Genomic DNA, 19,457 nt, shown 5'->3' with positions numbered 1-19,457 from the left:
GGAGGAATGTGGGAGAATATGGGGAGGTGGAGGGAGAATGGGGAGGGAGAGGAGGAATGTGGGAGAATATGGGGAGGTGTAGCGGAATGGCAAGTGAGAGGAGGAATGTGTGAGAATATGGGGAGGTGTAGGTGGAATGGGGAGGGGAGGAGGAATTTGGGAGGATATAGGGAGGTGGAGGCGGAATGGGGAGGGAGAGGAGGAATGTGGGAGAATATGGGGAGGTGTAGGCGGAATGAGGAGGGAGAGGAGGAATGTAGGAGAATACAGGGAGGTGTAGGCGGAATGGGGAGGGAGAGGAGGAATGTGTGTGAATATGGGGAGGTGGAGGCGGAATGAGGAGGGAGAGGAGGAATGTGTGAGAATATGGGGAGGTGTAGGCAGAATGAGGAGGGAGAGGAGGAATGTGGGAGAATACAGGGAGGTGTAGGCGGAATGGGAAGTGAGAGGAGGAATGTGTGAGAATATGGGGAGATGGAGGCGGAATGGGGAGGGAGAGGAGGAATGTGGGAGAATATGGGGAGGTGTCGGTGGAATGAGGAGTGAGAGGAGGAATGTGTGAGAATATGGGGAGGTGTAGGCAGAATGAGGAGGGAGAGGAGGAATGTGTAGAAAATGGGGAGGGAGAGGAGGAATGTGTGAGAATATGGGGAGGTGGAGGCGGAATGAGGAGGGAGAGGAGGAATGTGGGAGAATACAGGGAGGTGTAGGCGGAATGGGATGTGAGAGGAGGAATGTGTGAGAATATGGGGAGATGGAGGCGGAATGGGGAGGGAGAGGAGGAATGTGGGAGAATATGGGGAGGTGTCGGTGGAATGAGGAGTGAGAGGAGGAATGTGTGAGAATATGGGGAGGTGTAGGCAGAATGAGGAGGGAGAGGAGGAATGTGGGAGAATACAGGGAGGTGTAGGCGGAATGGGATGTGAGAGGAGGAATGTGTGAGAATATGGGGAGATGGAGGCGGAATGGGGAGGGAGAGGAGGAATGTGGGAGAATATGGGGAGGTGTCGGTGGAATGAGGAGTGAGAGGAGAAATGTGTGAGAATATGGGGAGGTGTAGGCGGAATGAGGAGTGAGAGGAGGAATGTGTGAGATTATGGGGAGGTGGAGGGGGAATGGGGAGGGAGAGGAGGAATGTGGGAGAATATGGGGAGGTGGAGGGGGAATGGGGAGGGAGAGGAGGAATGTGGGAGAATATAGGGAGTTGTAGGTGGAATGGGGAGGGAGAGGAAGAATGTGGGAGAATATGGGGATGAGTAGGTGGAATGGGGAGGGAGAGGAGGAATGTGGGAGAATACGGGGAGTTGGAGGTGGAATGGGGAGGGAGAGGAGGAATGCGGGAGAATATGGGGAGGTGTAGCGGAATGGGGAGGGAGAGGAGGAATGTGGGAGAATATGGGGAGGTGTAGGCGGAATGAGGAGGGAGAGGAGGAATGTGTGAGAATATTGGGAGGTGTAGGCGGAATGGGGAGGGAGAGGAGGAATGTGGGAGAATACGGGTAGTTGTAGGCGGAATGAGGAGGGAGAGGAGGAATGTGTGAGAATATTGGGAGGTGTAGGCGGAATGGGGTGGGAAAGGAGGAATGTGGGAGAATATAGGGAGGTGGAGGCAGAATGGGGAGGGAGAGGAGGAATGTGAGAGAATATGGGGAGGTGGAGACGGAATGGGGAGAGAGAGGAGGAATGTGGGAGAATATGGGGAGGTGTAGGCGGAATGGGGAGGGAGAGCAGGAATGTGGGAGAATATGACGAGGTGGAGGCGGAATGGGGAGGGAGAGGAGGAATGTGGGAGAATATGGGGAGGTGGAGAGGGAGTGGGGAGGGAGAGGAGGAATGTGGGAGAATATGGGGAGGTGGAGTCAGAATGGGGAGGGAGAGGAGGAATGTGGGAAAATATGGGGAGGTGGAGGGGGAGTGGGGAGGGAGAGGAAGAATGTGGGAGAATATGGGGAGGTGGAGGGGGAATGGGGAGGGAGAGGAGGAATGTGGGAGAATATGGGGAGGTGGAGGGGGAATGGGGAGGGAGAGGAGGAATGTGGGAGAATATAGGGAGTTGTAGGTGGAATGGGTTGGGAGAGGAGGAATGTGTGATAATATGGGGAGGTGGAGGCGGAATGGGGAGGGAGAGGAGGAATGTGTGAGAATATGGGGATGTGGAATGGGGAGGGAGAGGAGGAATGTGTGAGAATATGGGGAGGTGTTGGCAGAATGGGGAGGGAGAGGAGGAATGTGTGAGAATATGGGTAGGTGGAGGTGGAATGGGGAGGGAGAGGAGGAATGTGTGAGAATATGGGGAGGTGTAGGCGGAATGGGGCGGGAGAAGAGGAATGTGGGAGAATATGGGGAGGTGTAGGTGGAATGGGGAGGGAGAGGAGGAATGTGTGAGAATATGGGGAGGGGTAGGCGGAATGGGGAGGGACAGGAGGAATGTGTGAGAATATGGGGAGGTGTAGGCGGAATGGGGAGGGAGAGGAGGAATGTGTGAGAATATGGGGAGGTGTAGGCGGAATGAGGAGGGAGAGGAGGAATGTGGGAGAATACAGGGATGTGTTGGCGGAATGGGGAGGGAGAGGCGGAATGTGTGAGAATATGGGGAGGTGGAGGCGGAATGGGGAGGGAGAGGAGGAATGTGTGAGAATATGGGGAGGTGTAGGTGGAATGGGGAGAGAGAGGAGGAATGTGTGAGAACATGGGGAGGTGGAGGCGGAATGAGGGGGGAGAGGAGGAATATGTGAGAATATGGGGAGGTGTAGGCAGAATGAGGAGGGAGAGGAGGAATGTGGGGGAATATGGGGAGGTGTCAGCGGAATGAGGAGGGAGAGGAGGAATGTGGGAGAATACAGGGAGGTGTAGGCGGAATGGGAAGGGAGAGGAGGAATGTGTGAGAATATGGGGAGATGGAGGCGGAATGGGGAGGGAGAGGAGGAATGTGGGAGAATATGGGGAGGTGTCGGCGGAATGAGGAGGCAGAGGAGGAATGTGGGAGAATATGGGGAGGTGTCGGCGGAATGCGGAGAGAGAGGAGGAATGTGGGAGGAATGTGGGAGAATATGGGGAGGTGTAGGCGGAATGGGGAGGGAGAGGAGGAATGTGGGAGAATACGGGGAGGTGGAGGTGCAATGGGGAGAGAGAGGAGGAATGCGGGAGAATATGGGGAGGTGTAGCGGAATTGGGAGGGAGAGGAGGAATGTGGGAGAATATGGGGAGGTGTAGGCGGAATGGGGAGGGAGACGAGGAATGTGGGAGAATACGGGGAGGTGTAGGCGGAATGAGGAGGGAGAGGAGGAATGTGTGAGAATATTGGGAGGTGTAGGTGGAATGGGGAGGGAGAGGAGGAATGTGGGAGGAATGTGTGAGAATATGGGGAGGTGGAGAGGGAATGGGGAGGGAGAGGAGGAATGTGGGAGGAATGTGGGAGAATATGGGGAGATGGAGAGGGAATGGGGAGGGAGAGAGCGTCAGGGATCAGGGAGTGGGCGGGGCCTCAGCGTCGGCCTGACCCCGCCCTCCGCCCGTTACCAATTGGTTGACAGCCGCAGCGTTGCAGCCAATAAGCGAGCTCAATATTGGGTTGCCAAGGTTTGAAGCGTCAATGGCGGCGGAGGTGGAGACATCGCTGGAGAGAATGAGAGAGGAAGACAGATAGAGACGGGGGAAAAGAGAGTGTGGGACAAAGAGGAAAAGGAAGAGGAGAGGACCCGGGACATTTGACGGATATCGTGCGAAAAGCAGCTGATCTTTGTCCCTTGATGTTGATTGGATGATTCATCCGGTGGATACATTTCGATTGGTGGGTTAACATGTCAATCATGGATGATGCTGGGCCTAAACCTTGGAGCGATTGTTTAAAACAACCAGAATAACTAAAATAAAGAAACTTTAAACATCGCTGGATTTGATACCTTAATTCTACTTTTCTGTCGACAGATGCTGGTTGACCTACTGAGTTTCTCCATTTGTTTTCATCCCTCACTATCCCCATCAGACACTCCCAGGATAACAGCACGGGGACTAAATACGGAGTTCATCAACCTTTACTTTGGAGGGATATGGGTTGGCTGGTGGGACTAGATTGGCTTGGGATATCTGGTCGGTATGGACAGGTTGGGCTGAAGGGTCTGTTTTCATGCTGTACATCTCTATGACTCTATTCTTTGGCACAGTGTTGAGGTTTCAGTTTCAATCAAATACTCCCAGGACAGGGACAGCACTGAAACAGTGAATTGCATTGATTTATTAAAATAGAAATTGCTGGACAAACACGGCAGGGCTGATAGTATCTGTGGAGAGAAATCAGTGTTGACGTTTCATGATAAGTGACCCTTCCACAGAACTGATTGCATTGATTATTAGATATAATTATTGGGTAACGAGATTAAAGCGTAATGGGAAGAAAACAGGAACAGGCTGCAAAGATGGATGATAGGCGTGATCGTATTGAACAAGGGAGCAATATGAAACGCCAAATGGCCTACTTCTCCTATTTTGTTAGAGTCTGAGTCAGAAATGTACAGCAAGGAAACAGACCGTCCAGATATTTCTATTGACCTTATTTATGCAGATGCACAAGTATGGGTGGCACGGTGGCACAGTGGGCAGCACTGCTGCCTCGCAGCACCAGGGACCCGGGTTCAATTCCCGCCTCAGGCGACTGACTGTGTGGAGTTTGCACGTTCTCCCCGTGTCTGCGTGGGTTTCCTCCGGGTGCTCCGGTTTCCTCCCACTGTCCAAAGATGTGCAGGTCAGGTGAATTGGCCATGCTAAATTGCCCAGAGTGTTAGGTAAGGGGTAAATGTAGGGGTATGGGTGGGTTACGCTTCGGCGGGGCGGTGTGGACTTGTTGGGCCGAAGGGCCTGTTTCCACACTGTAAGTAATCTAATCTAATCTAATCTAATCTAAACCACACATCAGTTTATGACATTGCCTCTACTCACAACATTTCAAAGAATCAAAAGAAGCATGAAGAAAATCTTTTCTTTTACACAGAGAGTCTCTGGAGTGAACTACCTGAGAGTTTGGTGGAGGCAAATTCACGCAGGGCTTTGGAATTGAATAAATATTTGAAAAGTTTTGCACACCTGTGTGGAAATGGGATTAGCTAAATTGTGTTGGAAAGAGATGGCACTCATACAAATGGCTTCCTGCCTTGAAACTATTAGATTCAAAATATTTTATATAGCATATTTGACGTTTATAAGGAACTGAGAGTTCCAAAACCCTGCCTATCCTGAAAACCTTTGAGTAGGAATGAAAGGACAAGTAATGTCTATTTGAGTTAACCCTCGCCAATATCTCTTAGAGTTTGCAAGTTTAAAAATATGTTTTGATAGTTTCATCTGAGGGTATGACTCTCTGGTTCATTGGGTGCTTTACCCGAAATCTGTTTATAGTTTGTGTTGCCAGAAAAATGGAAGTAATGTGTGATATCAAAGAGTTTGATTGCTCTCTGCAGCGCTACACTTGGCTGAGTTTGCAACCTGTTCATAGCTTGATATCCTTTCTTTGCAGGGAGATGGCTGAGCTGCATATTATCGGACAGATTGTTGGAGCAAGTGGTTTCCCGCACAAAAGCCTGTTTTGTAAATGGGGGCTGCAGACAGGTAAGACCCTTGCTTAGGTGTGTGGAGGATGTTGGAGAACGTAGTGTACTGCATTTAATTTTTTACCTTGTCCTTTCATGAGATGGGGGTGTCATTGTCAAGGCCAGCAGTTTGTATCCCATCCCTAATTGCCCTTGACTGAGTGACTTGCTAGAGCCATTTTAGAGGGCAGTTAAGAGTTAATGACATTGCTGTTGGCCTGGAAACAGAAGTAGGCCAGATGGATTATTAATAGATGATCGTTTCATAGTCACCATCACTAATGATTAGTTTTACATTCCAAATTTATTAATGGAATTTAAACTCCATCGGCTGCTGTGATGGGATTTGAAACCATGTCCTAGATGGGGATGCTCTAGATTACGGGTTCGGCATTGCTATTGCTAGCATCTCCCTGCCAAACTGCATGTCGTGGTGGAGAAAGTGAGGATTTTATATGTTTCTGTGAGATCCCATCTCATTCTTCTAAATCCCAGTGAGTACAAGCCCAGTTGATCCAGTCTTTCCTCAGGTGTCAGCCCTGCCATCCCAGGAATCAGGCTGGTGAACCTTCGCTGGACTCCCTCAATAACCAGAATGTCCTTCCTCAGACTAGGAGACCAAAACTGCACCGAAAACCCAAGGCGTGGCCTCACCATGCCCTGTACAACTTACAGCAAGACATCCTCCCTGCAGGATTCCTGAAGAAGGGCTTATGCCCGAAACGTCGATTCTCCTGTTCCCTGGATGCCGCCTGACCTGCTGCGCTGTTCCAGCAACACATTTTCAGCTGCATGTCTTGGTGGCATAGCAGGGGTGCTGGGGATTTGCTGTGCTTGATTCCTGTTGGAGCCGTGGGTTTAATATGATTTTGTTCAGTAAAGGACATTAGTGTGAACCAATGGACTTACATGACCATGCGTTATAGTAGTCATGGAGATTGTTATTGACGCTAGCTTTATGTTTTGCGATTTATTAGCTCTAGCCTGTTTAATTTTTCAATAAGGAGAAAGTGAAGACTGCAGATGCTGGAGAATCAGAGTCGAAAAAGGGTGGTGCTGGAAAAGTATAGCAGGTCAGGCGGCATCCGAGGAGCAGGACAGTCGATGTTTCGGGCATAAGTGCTTCATTAGGAATTGAGCGGAACTGTCTCAGTTTCTCATTGTGTCAAGTCAGGTGCTTTCTAGACGAACTCATCAAGATCATTTAGAAGGATTAGTCTACAATTCTGTTATTGTCGGTTACCACGATAATTAAAGGTCTTTTCTTGTTCAGCAGGGAGAGATCTGCACAGTATGGTAATGCCACTGGGCTAAGATGCCATAGACCCAGGCTACCGCTTTGGGGACTCTGTTTGAAATTCTATCATGACAGTTTGTGAAGCTTGAATCATTTAATGAATCTGGAATATAAAAATCATCAGTATAATGCTGATTACTGTAATTGTAGCCATGACAATTATCCATCATGGATTGTTGTAAAAACTCAGTTGGTTCGGACTAGTTCTAAAGAAGAGTCATCCCAGTCTCAAAATATTAACTCCACTTCTGCCTCTACAGATGTGGCCAGACCTGCTGAGTTTCTCCAGCACTCTGTGTTTCGTTCACTAGTGTCTCAGGGAAGGAAATTTGCATCTTTGGCTGACCTACACATGACTCCACAGCAATGTGGTTGACTCTTAACTGCCCTCCGAAGTGGCTTGGCAACCCACTCAGTTTAAGGGCAGTTAGGGTTGGGCAATAAACGTTAACCTTGCCAGTGGCACCCACATCCCATGAATGATCAAAAAAAAAGTTAAGTAATTCCAATTCTCTCATTAACCAACATCTTTTTCTTTTGTAAAGCAGATTACTGGATTTATTGTCTCCTTTCTTCCCCCATCCCATGGTTACAGGCTGTGCTTGGAAGCTACTTTCTGGCTTAAGAGAAGGACAAACACAAGTGGACAACCCTGTAATCCAGGACATGGCCTACTGGTCACATCCTATTGATGTACATTATGCGACCAAAGGTCTCCAAGGTAACTACAATGTGCTCTAGTCTTATTAAGCTATACACTTCTTCCTCTGGGTTACTAGTCCAGTGACATTGCTCCTATGCCATCACCACCTCTAAAGATAAAGCGATTGAGGGGGGCAAGGCCATGGAGGAACTTGAAAAAAAAATTGAGAATTTTAAATTCAATACATTGTTTGACTAGGAGCCAAATTAGGTGAAGGAGCACAGGGGTGAGGCCAGAAACTCACCTTGCAGTAAAGTAAGACACCAAATGCCAAACAATCTCATTTAGTCTTTGTTGCCAGTAGCTGGGAATCAGAATTTGAAGCAGGCTTCAATTTTCCTAATGCTTAACCAGTTTCTGCTACCTTACAGGATGTCAGAAAAAGAGTCTGAGAACTGAACAGTAATAGAGGAGTTGAGAGAAGTGCTGGTGATTAGAGCTGGATGTTATTGGTGCATGATGTAGATGAGAAATAAGAGGCTTAGCAAGCTGCTTAGTCCAAGGGCAGTCAGGAATGATGCTGACCTTGCCAGTGATGCTCACATCCCAAAAACCCAAAAATAAAATCCCTGTTTCAGGGAGTAACCTGGGGTTCTTTACCTGGCATTATCCTACTTGTTGACCTTGTTCTATACCTGCTGTCTATTTTACAGACATCCTAGATTATTGTAGTCTAGACTATCTGTGCTTTTGTTCCTGGAATGGGATTTGAACCTTCAACCTTCCAACTTTAATGTGTGTGTTAGCACCGTGTCAAGGATGAGTGGTACTTGGTATCAGGACAGGGATTATCTTGCAGCCAACGTAAAGTTTTACCGTGTATGAAATCAGTGGCTGAAGAGCTGGTTAAGTTGTGTTTCTCTCTCTCGCTTTTGCTCACACACACACTTCTGGGTCCTCTCTGTTTCTGTCTAGTTGTAAAAAGAGCCAGAATTTCTGCACTGAAAATTAATAACCTGAATAGGAGCAGGAGTAAGCAATGTTTCCCCTCGAATCTTACTTTATTCCTTAAGTTCATGGCTGACCTACCACATCAGCTCCAGTTTCTTGTTTTAGCCTAATACCCTTTGATTCCCTCAGTGTCAAAAGATACATCTACTCAACCATAACAATGTTCAGTGACTGAACACTGGTGCTTTTAAAAAAAATTATAACTAATTGACAAATTTTAACTATGAAACAGCAATGACTTCATCATGTTGCTTCAAGATTTGTCTCTTAACCTTTGCAGGTTCAGTGGTGCCAGCAGGAAAAGGAGCCAGGACTGTAAACCTAATTAAACTTGTCACCTTCTATAACTAAATGGAGGTTAATGGGCTTTTGTGCTTTGTTCAGATTGCCTGAGAGAAAGTTTGTAATTATCGGCACTTTTTTTGGTTACAAATTCCAAAAGCACAGAAAGGATATTAATTAAAGGAAACATATAACAAGAGAGGCTTTCACTGAGTCTGGAACTTTGAAGTTTAGGTCTTTGTCTGTTCTTGTAACTATATCGAGGTGATACAATTACTTGGGTAAAAAAGGAATGCCTGTGGTTTGAAAAGGAAAACTGCGGGGAAATTAATCAAAATTGATGGGTATCTTGTGGAATGCTGCTGTAGAAAAGGAGGCCATACAACCCATCTTGTTAATGCTGGTTAGTTGGTCCCACTTTGCTTGCTCTTACCTCATAGTTTGGCATACATTTCCTTTTAGGGCTGACGTCCGATTCTCTTTGCATATTGTTGAACTTACCTCCACCCTTCCAGGCTGAGTTCCAGATGACAGCAACTCATTTTTTAAAACAGTAGAGCCTCTTTCTATTGTTTAACTTCTATGCCAGCGATTGAAGAACAGTGTTCTTTGGTTACTGACCCACATTTTTTAAAATAAAAAAGCGTGGGAATTGGGCATCACTGGCAAGGCAATCATTTCAAACAAAAAAAAAACAAGAATTATGGAAAGAATTCCTGTACTTTTCAAAGCAAGCTACAAGCACATACCGAATGTGCTATTTACATGGTTGTTTGCTCAAATAGTGAGGGAATCAGGTTGCAGATCAACTGGCGACTGGTTGTGTATAGGATGAGGTTCATCTGGCAGCAAGTAGCTGATTGGTTTGTGCAGTGGTGATCAGATGACAAACATGATTTGGAGATGCCGTTGTCGGACTGGGGTGTACAAGGTTAAAAATCACACAACATCAGTTTATAGTCCAACAGGTTTATTTGGCAGCACTAGCTTTCGGAGCTATGCTCCTTCAGGTGGTTGTGGAGTATAAGATCGTAAGACACAGAATTTATAGCAAAAGTTTACAGTGTGATGAAACTAAAATTATACATTGAAAAAGACATGGATTGTTTGTTAAATCTCTCACCTTTTAGAATGAACATGAAAGAACTGAAACCAACATTTTTAAAATCGATGACAAAGGCCTTCTACCCACCAAAAATTGTGTGACTGGCTTCCAGGAAGCTGAATAGCTTGTGGATGTGAATGAGATAGCCAGAAGCCTCAGACCTCTGGAAGGATGGAAATGTCCTTGTCCCTGTAGTTTAAAAAAAGCCTAAAGCCTGAAGAAAGTCAGTTTATCTTGCCCCACAAGTTGCTGTAAGCTTATGCTTTGAACTCGAAGTCAGAAACTTTGTAAATTGTGAACCAGTTGCTCTGTGCCTGCAAGTACCTGAAGAAGAGGTCAAGGAGTAGCAAGTCCTGACAGGCCAAAAGGAAAATCTGAATAAATCTCATGAACAGGAACTATTGAGCTGCCTTCTCAGTTTTCCCCTCCACCCATAACAACTTTTTTTTTTGTCTGGGATGAGGTTTGTAAGTGTTTTAGAGTTTTAACTGATAAAATTGGCACAGTGATTAGCACAGCTGCCTCACAGCACCAGAGACCCGGGTTCAATTCCCCCTTCAGATGACTGTGTGGAGTTTGCACATTCTCCCCGTGTCTGCGTGAGTTTCCTCCGGGTGCTCCGGTTTCTTCCCACAGTCCAAAAATGTGCAGGTTAGGTGCATTGGCCATGCTAAATTGCCCGTAGTGTTTGGTGAAGGGGTGAATTTAGGTGGAGGGGTGAATGTAGGGGAATGAGTCTGGGTGGACTTGTTGGGCCGAAGGGCCTGTTTCCACACTGAAGGTAATCTAATCTAATAAAATTATTTGTTGACCTGTTTACCTGTAACAATAATTTCTTTATTTAAAATAAATAGGAATTCTTGTTAAGAACTTCTTGACTTGAAAACTTGATTTCATGCTTTCTGTCAATCTAGGTTTAAAAGGCAGGTTAATTTGATATTTAACAGTTCGTATTTAACTTTTCTGACAATTCTCAGAAAAATGGCGCTTGATTTCTACTGGTTACCACCATACTGAAAGATTTACTTCCCTAAAGGACATGAATGAACTGGATGGGCTTTTACAACATTCAATAATAGTCATCTCTAAAATTAATGTTCAGTATGTTGAAATTCCAGATTGTATTAATTGAATTGAAACTTCACCAGCCCTGAGTATTTTGTTTTTGAAAGAATCAGCAATCAAGATTGAGACAATTATTTTATATTCCAGATTTGTTAACAGAGTTTAAACTAAACCAGTGCAGTGTTGGGATTTGAACCCCTGATCCCAGACCTTTATTATCCAGTGCCATTACCACTGTACTATTGTCTCATCTGTTCTGTTCAAGTTGATATCCTGATGAGGTGCAAGCGTCTGGTACTGCAAAGGTCGTGTCCAAAATGGCAGTGTCTCTTTTAGATGCTGCATAATGTACTGAGTGTGTCTGGCATTCTACGTTTCAGCTTCAGCTTTGTAAGGTCCGTCATTCCCACACCCTACTTTCAGTATGGTGTCTCCATTTTTGTTTGTTTCCAATATCATCACTTTTTGAAAATCTGGTTCTGCTGGTGTCTGTGTAGTTTTTTTTTAGCAAGTAACTGAGCCACCCAGGCCCAGAGGATTCGTGACTCTCAAGGTCTGATCTTCTTGTGTGTGTGGGTCACCCATTTTGTCAGTTGGACCTGCTGCAGTTGACTTCAGTGCCCAGGGTTGAAAAATCAGCCTGGGCCTGCTGCTGATCACCATCCTCCACATTCTCTGCTGAAATGTCAGGTAGATTGGCCCTGTGTTCTCTGGAATTTAGAGAAATGAGAAATTATCTCATTGGAACATCTAAAACTCTAGGACCGCATCCAAGAAGCCAATTTTTTCCCTACTGTGATGAGTTTAGAACTACGGGTCATGGTCTTAGATTGAGGGTTAGCCATTTTGGACTGAGATGAGATATTTCCACTCTTGGAGGTTTGAACTCCTTGGCATTTCTCTTTGGCCGAGGATTGTGGCACCTTGGTTCATCAGTGTATTTGGGACAGAAATGATAGAATTTTGGGCACTCGAAGACCTGACAGATTTAGGGTTTGGGTGGGAAAATAGAATATTAGTCATGATCTTACTGAAAGATGAGGCAGGTTTGAGGTCCAAATAGCCCCGTCTTGCTCCTACATCATATGTGATTGAATGCGATTCTCCTAATCGTGGCGGAATGGTTTCCTGACTGTGGGTACAAAGGGTGTCCAGTACATTTGGCTTGTATCTTTGTAAATCGGGAAAGGAAGAAGGGGAAGTCATGCCTTCACAGCAGTATTAATAATTCTTGCCTCCAACCAGCAAATCAAACTCATTCTGTCCCTATCTTTTGCACCAGGCTGGCCCAAACTGTACATGCAGGTCTGGCACCAGGATTCATTTGGCAGGAACGAGCTGTGTGGCTATGGTTTCTGCCACATCCCCAGCAGCCCAGGTACTCACGATATCCAGTGCGTCACCTGGCGGCCCCTGGGCACCTGGCAGGAACAGCTCTCCCAGATGTTTGTGGGCGGCGGTCCCCAGCTGAAACATAGTGACCTCATTTACACCGGGGCTGATCGCTATCGACTCCAAACCATGGCCATGGGCAAGGTCCACCTCCAGCTCAGCATCATTCTCCGTAATTTTGACCAGTATGGTGTGGAGTACTGAATGGATTGTCAAGGGACAGACTTCGTGGTGAACGGTGACTGGTGATCTTCAGTCCTCTCTCTGACTTTTTCCACCTCTTTCCTCATGCCTTCCAGAAGTTTCTGTCACCTTGGACTGCATGCAGAATTCCTGTTGCACATATTTGTCAGGCTCCAGCTTAGTCTTTTCTCCCTGCATTTATAAACAGGAATTGTCTGTATATCTTCCCAATGTGGGCTTGATGTCGGTTATCATTCCAACCTGATGACTGACTTGCATGGTAACATTGTGTTGGTGTTTTTCCCATTGGATACACTTCGTGCTGCAGCACATCAAGTTTATATATTTGGAAGATGTCACTTTTAAAATGTGGACAGTGATGGTGAAGTCTTAATCCTGTGATTTTATGAAAGCAGAGATGGCCATTTGTCAGCTATGCAGACTGGAATGTCAAGCTCCATGCAGAACCTGTGTTTGATTGCTGATATTGAGAGGGACCATAGCTTGTGTGGTATGGTTACCACTGGGTTAGGGGGTTTAGTGTGGGGATGGGGGCTAACAGTTCTTTTCGGGATTACTGGCAATCGTCTCTACTTGAAGAATGTCCAAGCAAAGACAGTGGAATGGGTAAGAGGTTGTGGGTTTGAATCCTTCTTTGGTCAAATTATTTAGTTATTCATTATTCTGACATCATTCAGAAACTGTCCCCCAGTGAGAGTCAGCTTCTTCAGGATTATTCATCCTAGTGAGAGTCAATCCCTTCAGGATTAACATCCCAATGAGAGCCAGCCCCTTCAGTAACTGTCTCCCCGTGAGAGCCAGCCCCTTTGTGAACTGTATCCCAATGAGAGTCAGCCCCTTCAGGAACTGTCCTCCAGTGAGAGCCAGCACCTTCAGGAACTGTAGCCCAGTAAGTGTCAGCATCTATGGAATGGATTGCAATGGGGAGTAAATATGGAACTGATGTAAAATGACTGACTATTGCCGTTCCAAACTAACACCCAAATAAGTCTCCATATGTGTCTTAGGAAGCTGATTAATTATCTTTGATTACATGATACTATAAAGCTTTTCTGAACAGAAATGTATTATTCTGCTTCGACTGCAAAACTAACTTATTGAAAGAGCAATGTGCATTTTATATAACTCAAGCCAATAAATCAATCGATTAATTTTTAAAACTTATTGAAAAATTAATTTCTTAAATCTGCTGTCCCTTTTTGAACATGGTTCAGACTGATGATTTGGAAGCTTCACTCTGCTGGTAATAAGTAAACATGGTAGGAAGTTTGACAATAGTTCCTGCTTAGTGGTAGGTGTGTTGTGTGAAATTACCTCTTTAATGCAAGATCAATTAGTGTCCTCATTTTTGAAATGGAAAGTCTCAAAGATACAACAAGTTGTGCTAATAGCAGAATATTGTGTACAGAACATAAGAACTAAGACCAGGTGTAGGTAATTCAATCCCTCTGGCTCTGTCAGTTGATCTCACTTCAGCTTTAATTCCACTTTTGTGCCCGCTTCCCATAACCCTTCAACCCATTACTAATTTAAAATCTTTCTATTTCCTCCTTAAATGTATTCAATATCCAGCATCTTGGGGTAGTGAATTTCACAGACTGACAACCCTTTGAGAGAAGTAATTTCTTCTCTTCTATGTTATAAATCTGTTACCCCTTATCCTGAAAATTATGTCCTCTCATTCTAGACTCATGAGAAAAAATCCTCTCCATATCTACTTCCCTTTAGCATCTGGTATATCTCAATTAGACCTCTCATTCTTTTAAATATAGGCCTAAACTGCCCAATCTCTCTTCACAAGAGCAATGGGGAAAGGGAAATAAATGTTACCCAGTCTATGGTGCCCACATTCCACAAATTAAAAATAAGACAATCTAGTGAATCATCTCTGAACTGCTCCCAGTGCAATTATATCCCTACTCAAGGATTATTGCAATACTCCAGGTGAATTTTAGTCTGTGTAGGAGTTTGAATGTTCATCAAACTTGAGTTACACCTGTTCTGGGAGAACTTGACTCTGTGTGATAGCAACTCAGCAGCCCACTTTACACCTCTCCCTGTTTTTAATTCTGCCGGATTTGTTTAGCAATCACCTGTTAGGTGCGTTCACCAATCCAGTTCTTCAGAGCCAAAATCTGTACTGATAATCCAGTGCCATACTGCTGTACTGTTACAGGTGCCATATTTTGAATGAGATGTTAAGCCAAAAGGATGTAAAAGATCCCAAGGCATTATTTCAAAGAGGAGCTGGGGGTTACCTCCAATGTCATGGCAAATAGTTATTCCTCAATCAACATCCCAAAACCAAAATATCTCATCATTATTATACTACTGTTTGTGGGAGCTTGTGTGCATATTGACTGCAGTATTTCCTACATTACAACAGTGACTATACTTCTAAAGTACTTTATTAGCTGTAAAGCTCTTTGGGACATAGTGATTTACAAAAAGCACAATAGAAATGCAAGTCCTGCTGGGGTTCTTGTGGTGCAGTCACTGTGTCTCTACTTCTGAGCTAGGAGCCCTGGGTTCAAGTGTCACCCCTGCTTTAGTAACATTTCTGAATGGGCTAATTAGTAAAATATCTAGAAAAACCAAGTCCTTTGTTTTACTCCCTGCGATTTTGATGCAGGAAGTCCAATGGCACACAAGGGGGCAGTCACACACCACAAATCAGTGGATTTTAGCCCCTTTCTATAACATGCCGTTTCCAAATACTGCATGCAGAAAGCGACCTGCACTTACCCGTCTGTATTTGCACTCTTTGCAGTGGTAATAATGTACCTCTTATACAAGTTACAAGAGAAACAAATCAATGAAGTAACTTTTTGAAACATAGTTGCTGTTGGAATGTTGTATTTCTGTTTGTAGCCCACTTTGAGCTATTACTGTTCTTGCCCTCTATTTTTCATAGAATCCTTACAGTAGGAAGCAGGCTCTTCAGTCCATCAAGTCGACACTGAACCTCCAAAGAGCATCCTACCCCATCCCTATAACCCTGTATTTCCCTTAGCTAACCTACCTGGCCTGCACATCCATGGTTAACATAGGCAATTTAGCATGGCCAGTCCACCTAACCTGCATATCTTGGACTTTGGGAGCCAACTAGAGCACCTGGAGGAAACCCATGCAGACGTGGGGAGAATGTGCAAACTCCTTACAGACAATAGTCCAAGGCTGGAATCAAATCCAGGTCACTGGGGTTGTGAGGCAGTAGTGTTAACCACTGAGCCATTGTGCCGTCCCACAGCCATTGCTGTAAATGTACCCTTGCCTCGTGTTAGAGTCATGTGGAAAGGTTTCTCTATATCATGGAGTTGCATTTTATCTCAGATTCTGGTCAGTCTAGTCTCTGTTTCAAATTCTGATGGGTCTCAACAGAGTATGCACTGAGAGACTGTTCTCTTTAGCACTGAGGTGAGGAGAAATTCCTTCATTCAGAGGGTTGTGAATCTTTGGCCTCTCATGGAACCAAGGGATATGGGGAGAGGGGGGGAAGGTAGACCTAAGCTGAGGATGTCATTATTTATGGAATGGTGAGATTTTTGTTCTCTCTAAGGATCCCTTTTGAGGATCCTTCAACGATACCTTCCAAACCTGCACTTAATGCCGTTTTAGAAGGGCAGCTGATACAAGGGAACACAAGCACCTACAAGTTCCCCTCTAAGCTACGTACCATAATAATTTGTAAATGTAATTGCTGTTCTTCACTGACTCTGGATCAAAATACTGCAATACTCTCTTTAACTGCACTGTAGGTGTCAATAAGCTACACAAACTGGAATGTGATTCATTGCCAACCTCTCTGGGGCAAATTGTAGTGGACAAGAAATGCTGACCTATCAAGCAATACCCACATGCCATGCATGGATAATATAACGGGAATGTGAAATTGAAGACAATATCAGCCCGATTGTATTGAATGGGGAAGCAAGCTTGGCAGTCAAATGGTCTACTGCTCTCTTATGTTCTAGTATTTGGTTCCCAGCATTTTAACAGCACAAACTGTAGGTGGTGCACGGGTTACATATAGCAGCTGTATACCTTGCAGCTCCCCTGAAGTTAGCACTTGTTTTAGCCAAACATGTGGGAATGCAATGATCACACTGGGGAAAATCTCGAAATGGATGGCTGTTTAGAGCATGCAGAACTAAGTTTTGCTCTGGAGTATCTACAGTTTTAGCTGCTGGCTTTCTGATTACTGTTTTTGGAAAATGTTTACAATGATTCCAGCCATTCCTCTCAATTCATGCATTCTCCACCCGCTCCTTCTAATAAGTTGATGCTGGTTCTTGTGTCCTGTGTTGAACTTGAGTTGCATGGTTTTTTCAGATTTTTCAAACCTATGTTTGGTGGCATCTAACTAATAATACGGCCTTAGAAATTCCACCTCACTTTCCACATTTGAAGGGCTCCTTAAATCCCACCTCTCTGACTAAGCTCATGATCACTTGTCCTAATATCTCCCCCTTTAGCTTACTGTCAGTTTATTGGACTAGACCTCTTATGGTGCAGTGGGTAAGGACCCCAACTCTGTGCCAGAGATGTAAGAATCGAGTCCCACTCCAGGACTTGGTGCCCTCGGAAAGTATGTTCTAGTTGGGGCCAAACAGATTGGTTAACAAGCTGCAAATTGTTCTGATGCATTAATGGCAGATTTCTCCCCACCCCCACCCTCCTCTAGCTTATCTCTCCACGCTTCAGGCTCTCTGCCTTTATTCCTGATGAAGGACTTTTGCCCAAAACGTCGATTTCACTGCTCCTTGGATGCTGCCTGAACTGCTGTGCTCTTCCAGCACCACTAATCCAGAATCTGGTTTCCAGCATCTGCAGTCATTGTTTTTACCTCTGGAGAGTTTCCTGGTTAGTCATAATCGTGTTGTAGCCTCTGTGTAAAAACAACCTCACGTTAAAAGACTCTACTGTAAATGCTTATTGTAGGCTGCACTCTGTAGCATGCCTCTTCCTCGTATGAAGGGACTGTCAGAAGATATCTGACTGATTATGCTTTTGTGAAATGCCAAGGGGCATTTGTCAATATTAAGAGCATGAAATGCAAATAGCTAACGGCTGATTCAAGCATTCTGTCTTTTGCTCATTTCATGCCCTTGTTGCTGCCTTGCGTGCTTGGCCTTCTTACACGACTTGATTTTCTCCAGCTATCTATAATATATTAAAAATATTGTATATTGCACACGCTCCTTCCTGTATTGTCTCACGCTTCCTGTCACTGTCACAATCTCTCAAGTAACACTCCCAGTTTACTTGTTAACACCTCCATTTGTTATGTGGTGAGTCACAGGATATACTGTTACCTGTGAATAATGCCTGAGTTGATCTACTGGTAATATGGGGAAAAATTAGTTTTCAAGGAGTCAGCCTAGATTGTAGACTGGGTAAGGTTTGGTAATTCTGTGGGCAATGGCCTATGCCTCTGGAGTCAGATTTACTCAAATGCCGATGCTACAAGTTGAACATTCAATCCAAAGCACCGGTTATAAAGGCTTGAAATGCTGCTGACTGTATGTTCCAAATGATGCTTGTCTCTAGGCAAAATAATGTAACATTTGTTAATATGGTTTGGAAAATAAAATGAGGACAGAGGGCATCTCCATATTGTGTTTCCAAAGACTCATGGCCTTTTTGAATAACAGGGTGATATTCCATTTCAGTGTAGACTGATGAGCAAAATTGATGACGGGCGGCACAGTGGTTAGCACTGCTGCCTCACAGCGCCAGAGACCCAGGTTCAATTCCCGCCTCAGGCGACTGACTGTGTGGAGTTTACACATTCTCCCCGTGTCTGCGTGGGTTTCCTCCAGGTGCTCTGGTTTCCTCCCACAGTCCAAAAATGTGCAGGTTAGGTGAATTGGCCATGCTAAATTGCCCGTAGTGTTAGGTGAAGGAGTAAATGTAGGGGAATGGGTCTGGGCGGGTTGCGCTTCGGCGGATTGGTGTGGACTTGCTGGCCCGAAGGGCCTGTTTCCACACTGTAAGTAATCTAATAAAAAAAAGCTTCTTGCTGTTTAATTACAAACTTCTGATGAGTCTGGTGCAATTGATACTCACTTTTCAGTTGCTGTTGGTCTGCAACAGAATTTAGTTGCCCTTATTTCTATCCACATGACTCTATTAAGATCATTAGGTCTAGGTGCAGGAGTAGACAATTTCAGCCTCTTGAGCCTGCTTCCCCAATTAATATGATAATGGCTGAGCTCATCTTGGCCTCAACTCCATTTTCCTGCCCTCTCCCATAACCCTTTAACCTGTAACTAATTAAACATCTGTATATTTCCTCATCAAATTTATTCACAATTCCGTATCTACCATGCTTTGTGGTAGTGAATTCCGGACATTCATGACACTTTGAGAGAAGTAATTCCTGTTTTAAATCTGCCATCCCTTAGCGGAAAAATATGACGTCTTGTTCAAGATATTCCTACAAGAGGAAACATCATTCTGCACTTACTTTGTCAATCCCTTTAAGCACCTTATACACCTCAATTATATCTCCTCACATTCTTCTAAACCCTGGCAAGTACAGACCTAAACTGCTCAATTTCTCCTCAAAGGTCAATCTTTCCATCTCTAAAACTAATCTAATGAACCTCTAAAATGGACTAGAAGTTGAAGAATTGGAGGATGGTAAGTTAAAGAAATGAAAAATTGCTTCACTTGCACATCAGAAGATACTTTTCTGAGGTTGAGATAAATTTCTGGAACCGCATCTGAACATGCACTGACCCTATCCTGGGTATGTTTGATGGAGACGATGTCGTGGAAATTTTCCTTTGAAAGTTTACTGAGTATTTGATAAGGACAGTGTTGAAGGAGCTTTGCTTTCAGTTAAAAAGAGTAGAGGACTCTTTATTCCAA

At 44.8% G+C, this 19,457-nt stretch overlaps 1 protein-coding gene across 1 annotated transcript; it reads left to right on the top strand.

The window, feature by feature from the left end:
- Window positions 1-3,576: 3,576 nt before the first annotated feature.
- Window positions 3,577-18,187, top strand: b9d2 (B9 domain containing 2). The gene is made up of 4 exons (XM_043680933.2): window positions 3,577-3,790; window positions 5,510-5,601; window positions 7,475-7,600; window positions 12,268-18,187. Exons 2-4 carry the CDS (start codon window positions 5,514-5,516, stop codon window positions 12,579-12,581), a joined length of 528 nt encoding a protein of 175 aa, XP_043536868.1. The 5' UTR covers window positions 3,577-3,790; window positions 5,510-5,513; the 3' UTR covers window positions 12,582-18,187.
- Window positions 18,188-19,457: the final 1,270 nt, after the last annotated feature.

The sequence above is a fragment of the Chiloscyllium plagiosum genome, unplaced genomic scaffold (genome assembly GCF_037043375.1).
Source record: "Chiloscyllium plagiosum isolate Xiang-an unplaced genomic scaffold, Cpla_swu_hap1 HiC_scaffold_47, whole genome shotgun sequence".
In the NCBI taxonomy this organism is placed as follows: Eukaryota; Metazoa; Chordata; class Chondrichthyes; order Orectolobiformes; family Hemiscylliidae; genus Chiloscyllium; species Chiloscyllium plagiosum.
The sequence above is the reverse complement of the archived record's forward strand: the minus strand, read 5'-3'. Positions and strand labels throughout refer to the sequence as shown.

Bases quoted from the DNA above. Each gene is read 5' to 3' on its own strand.
- b9d2 (XM_043680933.2), top strand. From the start codon at position 5,514: ATGGCTGAGCTGCATATTATCGGACAGATTGTTGGAGCAAGTGGTTTC. The intron at 5,602-7,474 runs GTAAGACCCTTG...CCATGGTTACAG, and splicing joins TAAATGGGGGCTGCAGACAG to GCTGTGCTTGGAAGCTACTT. The intron at 7,601-12,267 runs GTAACTACAATG...CTTTTGCACCAG, and splicing joins TGCGACCAAAGGTCTCCAAG to GCTGGCCCAAACTGTACATG.